Below are 7,902 nucleotides of genomic sequence, written 5' to 3' on the forward strand. Positions count from 1 at the left end.
AGTGTCGAGCTGTATCCATGTCTTACACTGCTTATATCATGCATTTGCAGGGATATTTATAGACTAAATAAGTAACCATGGCAAAACACTGTATTATATAGAATGGACCCTACTTTTGGCAGCTCTGCTCTAAAAGAACCCAAGATGGACCGGGATTGCATGAGTTTATAATGCCAACACCAGGGTGACAACATATCTAACAATTATAATTGATGTGTAAAATGCTCGGTCACTTTCATACATTGTTAGTGTTCTTACCTTGGATAGATGGCTGTCATCTTAGCAGCTGCATAGCCAGGCTTACAGGCTCCCTCACTGAGATTGCCGTACTTGTACATCAGCTCTAACGGCCTAAAGACATGGAGGAATAAAGTAAGGAAAATAATTAAAACTCACACAAATTATACACACAGAACAAGTGCAATGATTTGGGAAGGGAAGCGTGTATTAATAGTAAAATGTATACTCACAGACTGCCATCCAGCTTCAGAAGGAACCCTTGTTTGTCATACACTAGACAAAGAATTAGGGTTAACAGGATGGAATTCAATAAAATGCAAAAACATGTAGAAAATCATAGTTATTTGTATGACATTGACATATTTAATTTGTTAAAAGGAAACCCTGACAAAATGTAACACTAACTACTACATACAGTATTGTTATTTCGATACATGTGGGTTACAATATTTACAGCTCTCAGCAGTGACAAGACAAAGGTACTGAAACATGGAAAGTGTATAGAATAGATCTTGTATTTCACCCTTTATTTTGCCTGTTTTTAGAGGCTTTATTTGTCCAAATCATGTACACAAATGATTGAGACCAGCTCTTAACAGATAGTAGATAGATATCCAGATGACACAGTATCGCCCTCTGCTGTTCTTTATTTTCTTTAAAGATTTGCAAGGTGTTGTAAACATTGGTGACTGAAAATCTGACCTCCAATTCTAATGCCTATCATCGAGACACCATGATCATTGATTGATGCTTCACTCTTTTTCACTTGTTTAGTTTCCATAAATTAGGTATTTTGAAACTCTTTTACAACCGTTTCAGTTGTGAAGTCAGAACCAGAAAATGATCACAATAGCCAAAAGATTGGCCTTATCTAAAACATGTTCATATGCATGTGGTATTCAAAAAGTTTGAGAAAGTTTCATTTGGTGCTAATGTGTATAATGCTATGATCATTGAAAAAAAGGATGAATAACATACACAAATATATTAGCATAACTTTGGCTTAGGCTGTCTTTTATTGTGGTTGTAAATCAAGATTTAGCTCCAAGTTTACTAATGAAAACTTCATACAATTCATTCCCTTTCTGCAAATATATCCAACAGACTGGTCCTTTAAGTAACATCACCCAGTCCTTGTCACGGCCAGCGATGTACCTCTAATTACTTGCTTTAGATTTGTTATGTTTTCCCTTCCACTTTTCTCCTGTATTCTCCTGTCTGTTTCTCTGGGGGTGCATCCCAAGTCTCTGAGATTCCCTCACTTGCATAGATTCCTTAAGGCTTAGTCCCTCCCAGCGGGATGCATGGAAAATAAACTGGGAAATAATACGAGGAGAGAGGAAATAAGTAAATGTGCTCTTCGAGAAATGAGACGTCCTGTCCTCTGCAACGTCACACGAAGCAACGTCCATTCGTTCTGCATTAAGCGACTGCTGGAGTGCTTCTGTTGCACAGATATTTCATATTTGAAAGAGTAATTCACTGCCTGACTGTCACAACAGTAATGTCCTTTGATGCAGATTTCTCCATAAAATGTGTTATTTTTTCCAATCATAGCTTAACCATGTCACATGATGTATGTTTTTTTTTAATAGGTTTGTGAATCTCACACATGGCTTCTTCTTACAAATGAACATTTATCCCACTTCATTTGAAATACCTAAATTAGTTTAATGTTTGGACATTCAGCAATGAAAATACAGAGATATGAAGTCCTAGGAAGACTCACATGAATTGTGGCCCAGCCTTTCATACTGATCCTCCCAGACGAGTAGTAGAGGAATCCCAGGGCCATCATGGGAGCACAGGCCCAGGAAGAGGTTGCGGGTGGGTTTCATTCTCATCTCCACCTAGCATACATGGTCCATCCCACACTGGTGGCTGTATGGAGAGGAAATACAACTGGTTAGTTCAGGTCTCACACACAGCCTATTATTATTTAAAACAATTGACCACAGACACTGAGACAACCATACATAACTCTGGAAAATGTAAGAGACCAGTGCTAAAATGTCAGTTTCTTAGTTTTTTTACAATGTATAGGTATGTAGTTGAGTAAAGTGATTTTTGTTTTCAACGAGATATAAGATTATATTTGCAGAAAAAAACAGGTGGTCAAATAACGACAAATAGGTAGTGGTTTCAGACTTTAAACAATGCAAAGAAAACAAGTTTATATTAATTTCTGAACACCACAATACAAATTAGCATTTAACTTCGGAATAGTTAGAAGCAATATTGATGGATTTCAATACAATTATAATGTTGTAGTAGTCTGTATTTCTCCGGAGCTGTATGTTTTCATTTTGTCTACCATGACAATTAAATATATTTGTTTTCAATGACATGAAACAGCATTCAAACATTTTGGTAAAATTGTATTCCATCTATTTCAGACATTAAAACTGTGGGCCTCAATATTTAACCCCTAAACCTAACCAAGATAATTAATGTAATTTTTTATGATACACTACCTTAAGGACAGTTTTTTTGGACGTGACCATTTTCATGGGAGGGCAGAGTGCATTTGTTGTGATGTGTTATATTGAAAAAATATACACACTGACACACACGGCTTAAAGGGGGCATTTAGTCGGTAAGGGGTATGATTGTAACCACTAACGTGAGGTCAGTTAATTGCATTTACACTGAACAATTAACAATGTATAAACTGTGAAAAATAATGACGGGGACTACAGAAGGATGCATGTTATTGTAGCTAACAGCTAACATAGCTCATGCTGTACAATAATGATAGCATGTTAGCTTCAGTAAAGACCAGCTCTACTTCCGCTGGCAGATGGTAACAGATGTAAAACGCGCTGACATGAATATAACGGGAGGAATATCCTTAACATTGAATGAATGTAACAGAAATATAAAACCAATAGGTATGACTGACTTAGCTTGCTACGTTAGCAGGCAAGCCATTCAGTGACTCCTGCCGAGCAGATAACGTTACCGTTATGTTTTCAAGTTGACCTCAAATCCGTCGGTTGCTTCCTACCCGCCGTCTGTGGCACCAAGCTGCCCATATGCATAGGTCAGCATTAACGGTGTGTGAAAACATTCGAATACTCATTACACGTCTTGCATTTTACCAACACACTTGAGGGGCAGAATGTGTGTCCCAGTCCCCTCAGTGTAAGCTCCATGCACGGTGCTCAGCGGGGCTACCCAATTGGTCCAACCTCTGTACGGAGACAACTGCACGCCAAACTTCAAACTAAAATCTGCTATTTAAAGGTGGGGTATGTAAATTGAAACCGGCTCGAGATACACTTTTGTTATATTCCATGGAATGCTCTTAACATCCCGATAGCAATAAATATCTTAAGTGCTTTGACAAAAATCCATGAATACATTTCATCTGTGGAAGCCGTATTACTGTAAAAAGCACGACCAATCATTGTAGCCGGCCCAGCTAAAATAACTGGATGGCCTACCTGCCTGTCAGCCTTTCTGTGCACAAATTTATCTCGTGCCTCATTGGTCATGTGCGCGTTCGTGTGTGTAGCATGCATTGACTGTATATATAAATTGACGTTGTGTCCGTGACGTCACCCATAGGATTTTGAAGAGTTGCCGAGAAGCCCTTAGTAGGCGGAGTCGGCTACTAACGGCTCGACTGTGACGTCAGAGTCTAATCCCGCCTGCTCCAAATAACCGCAAAGAGGCGGAGCCGAGGCGGGACCTGCTGCCTCCGAACTGGAAGTAAACAGAGCTAGCTCAGGCAGTGTTTGCCAACTTGGCGATTTTCTCGTTAAATTTGGCGGATTTTCCAAACCCTCCGGCGACTTATTTGTGTCAAAAGCGACTAACGGACTAATCTAGCGATTTTAATGGTGTTATTAGCGACTTTTCTGGTGTTTGGAGACTCACATTGTTCTGCAGTTAACGAGCCGCGGATGCTGCCGTGAGCCCCGCCTCCCTCCCATAGTACTCACAGGCGCTCAGACAGTTGCCTGGATGGCGTTATATTTGTGCTTCTATCCTGAGCGCGGCACTTGAACAGTTTTGAGCACAGAGAAATATATTTTCTCTCGTAAAACTCCTGCTGCGTGCGCAAGCAGACCGCTGCACGCGCTCTCTTCTCCCCCGCTCGCTCGACCTCTCCAGCCTGCGCGCGCTCAGCTTTGCCTGCGCTCGCTCAAGTTGTCACAGCGTTACAAATGTGCCACAAAACCAACCAATCGGAGAACTCGAGAAGGTCAATTCTGATTGGCTGGTCCAGCGCCATGTAGAGAGAAGAGTTGCGACAGCGGAAGTCCAAAATGCTTGATCGTCACGTGGTTCAGAGAGACTCAGAAAGTTCCCGGAAGTTCGTGGCGGGCCATTGAATCACGATTTGAATGCATTAATAACAGGATATAAATGCAATTTTTGGTAATTAGTGGTCAATAAAGGTTTTGATTTGCAATATTTATACAACATATCGATATGTGTGTAGTTACATCAATGTGTTTTTTTTTATTTAAATGTGCTAATATTTGAGGATTAAGATAAAATAAGAAGTAGCCTACTTTATTGATACCAATTGGGGAAATGTTTACGCTGCAGCAGCAAAAGACAAGGAGGCATTGTACATTAGACAGTTAAAAGACTATAATTAAACAATCGAAAATGTAAACATCTTAAATAGAAATAACATAGCATTACAACGTAGAAAATATACAGTGTGAACAGCTATCTTACCTGTTAACATACATATTAGGCTAACGTTGCCTTGGTTAAAGAGCCTGTTGTTTATTGCTTTGAATTCTTTAAAACAAATATTATCTTCTTAAAACTTGTATGGTAGTCAGGAGCATCACATCCTAATGTTTATTGATATATTTAGAGGGAGGGAAGGAAGGTTTAAAAATTCTGATTAGATACATTTCTACAATTCATGGTGGTTTCAGTAATCCCCTGGTAATAGAGGACCTAAGTAATCTAAAGTACTAATGTAATCTTTATGACTTTCAGAAAGGACAGGAGACCGGCAGAAGCCTATCAAAGGACTACCAGCAGCAGCATGATGATGATGATACATGTGTTGTTTTAGGAACATCCATGTAAATAAATGGAATTCAATAAACATTGAATAGCATATCATGCAGTTTGTCTGTGCCTTTTCCTCTGTGTTGTCCTGGCATATCGTCTCCCCCATGGTTTTCTGTGCTGCCGGGGGATGCTCCAAGCGCTCAGAGAAAGGAGTATGAATGTAAGGTTTCCCCACTGACACAGAGAGGAGGAAAGAATGGCTGGCTCAAGTCAGCAGGAGCAATTTAACTATCACAAAAGACAACAACAGCAACAACATATGTGAGGTAATCATATTTTTCACAAAACGAAGACCACACCATTGGGAAGCTTAACGTCTGTTTAATAAAAATAAGGAACAGGGAGAGGCTTGCAAAGCTCTGGGAGGTGAGACTCAGGTGCAGGGTGAGGGTCTCATTGCAGGTCTTCAGGCTCCATTGAATCCCCGTGGGGTTCTTGTGCTGAAAGAGGGAGACAAAGACAGGATAAAGGGTTATATACATCTAGCAACCTATAGGATGGGAAATTGCTGACCTATTTTAAACTTACCTTGTGTTTTCGCTCTCACTTAAGTCCCTCTCCCTTTGCCATCAATCCAACATCAGCTGAGCTGCAATATAATACAGACAGGTAATAATCAACAGAATCACAAGGACATAATATGGCTCTTCTAAAAACACTCACCCATAAGTTACGTTTTTGTTTACTGTTTGGAAGTCTCAAATATCCACTCTAAATCCATATCAATGGCGATGTATCACACAAATAGCTCTCTTCCTTATTATTGTATAACGTTAACTATATTATACTAGCTGGAACTCCAAAATGGATATCCTCATTTCTCCACCCACTACAATCACACGCCCCAATGTTATATTTAACTAATATGTAACTCCCTCCACCCCGGATAAAGCACGTTAAGAAGCCCCCTTTTCTCTAATTCCACAACGTTGGAAGAAATAACATTAAGAGAACGGATTAATAGGCTGTTCATGGTTAACGTGTGTTGCTAACTTTATCCGGTATCCTAGGCCTCATCTGTCCGGTTGAAAATTAACGCAAGCATATGCCCATTGTAAACAGGAAACAGAAGTTGGTCCAGGTTCTGGTCAACCCAACATTGTGATAGAGAGAGAAACATGTTTTGTCATTCTGCCACCTCTAATGCTTACGGCAAGTAATCAATACCTCAGAAGGGTTCATGTAGCTACATGTATGCTACGGGTTGTTAGCGGTTTGCTTAAACTACCCCTATAGCTATGTTGCCGGCTAGCAAACTCAGGCATTGCAAACAATAACATGATATCAGAAAACTAGAAAGGTATAACTCACCTGACACTGTGTCGTGCTATTCTCTTCATTCGAGTCTGTCATGTCCTGTAAATGTCAACGATAGATGTGTAATAAGAACGTCAACAGCCTGATGGCAACCGAAAATCCCTCTCTCATCTCAGATAGAAGATATGATTGGAGACGACCAGCCAATCAGAATTGACCTTCTCGAGTTCTCCAATTGGTTGGTTTTGTGGCACATTTGTAACGCTGTGACAACTTGAGCGAGCGCAGGCAAAGCTGAGCGCGCGCAGGCAAAGCTGAGCGCGCGCAGGTTGGAGAGGTCGAGCGAGCGGGGGAGAGAAAGCGCGTGCAGCGGTCTGCTTGCGCACGGAGCAGGAGTTTTACGAGAGAAAATATATTTCTCTGTGCTCAAAACTGTTCAAGTGCGCGCTCAGGATAGAGGCACAAATATAACGCCATAGCCTGGCCGCAGCAGAGCTGCTGCTGCAGTCAGAGCAGAGAGGAGACAACCACACTCCCCCCGCGTCGAGACTGCAAATGAATTGCGCATGCGCCAACTGCTAAGCCGTCCTGGTTTTGGAGCGGGATTTAAATGTTGAATGTAAATGTTTCTTCACTCACTTTCACACTATAATAAATAACTGCCTTTGCTTTGCTTTGCCTCACACAGCCTCAGTCACTCAATCACCTCGTCCACTGTGTGTGTGCCTCTCTGTGACAAGCTAAACATCATGGCACCAGTGGCGGCGGGGTCATTAGGGGCAGGTGGGGCACAGCCCCACCTAGTGTCAGAAGAAAGTATTACAAATAATGATTACAAAAAAATACTAAAAAATAAATAAAAAAACATATAAAATATATTTTAAGGTCATGTTTAATAATCTGATTCGTCTGTACATTTCTGTTTTAGTCTGTGTTCTTCTAATTAGTGTCTAGAGTGCCGTTTTGAGCTGTTTAGAGCCATGTGGGACAAAAACCCGATCCTGCCCCTCCCTCTCACAGTCTAAGTGAACAGTGATTGTAAAAACTACACTGCGCATGCTCAGAGTATTTTTCTATTTAATGTGTGTGGCAAAAAAATAATGACCGTAGGGGCATAGTGCTCCCATCCCCACCATACGTCATCTCACATAATTCAGAATTGATTGGCTGTAAGTACTCACGTGTGCAGTGCTGCGAACGTCACGTGTAGTTTTGAAGAGGAGACGAGAGAGCAGCATATAGCTAACATCACCAGCGATTAAAGAAGTAAAAAACTGAAAGAAAATGAATGAAGTTGACCATTTACTGGAGCACACATTTGAGACACTTAGTCTCGGAGAGAAACTGGAGGTAAAGCGC

General features: G+C 40.8%; 1 protein-coding gene across 1 annotated transcript in view; it reads right to left on the reverse strand.

Moving 5' to 3' along the window:
- The window catches only part of st3gal3a (ST3 beta-galactoside alpha-2,3-sialyltransferase 3a), a 33,011-nt gene extending 30,927 nt beyond the window's left edge, over positions 1-2,084 (reverse strand). Inside the window, 5 exon segments of the mRNA XM_034237435.1 lie at positions 259-351; positions 471-513; positions 1,672-1,684; positions 1,982-2,038; positions 2,040-2,084. Of these exon segments, the coding sequence (XP_034093326.1) occupies positions 259-351; positions 471-513; positions 1,672-1,684; positions 1,982-2,038; positions 2,040-2,084 (251 nt within the window).
- Between the last annotated feature and the right edge of the window lie 5,818 nt (positions 2,085-7,902).

This window comes from Gymnodraco acuticeps, unplaced genomic scaffold (assembly GCF_902827175.1).
Source record: "Gymnodraco acuticeps unplaced genomic scaffold, fGymAcu1.1, whole genome shotgun sequence".
In the NCBI taxonomy this organism is placed as follows: Eukaryota; Metazoa; Chordata; class Actinopteri; order Perciformes; family Bathydraconidae; genus Gymnodraco; species Gymnodraco acuticeps.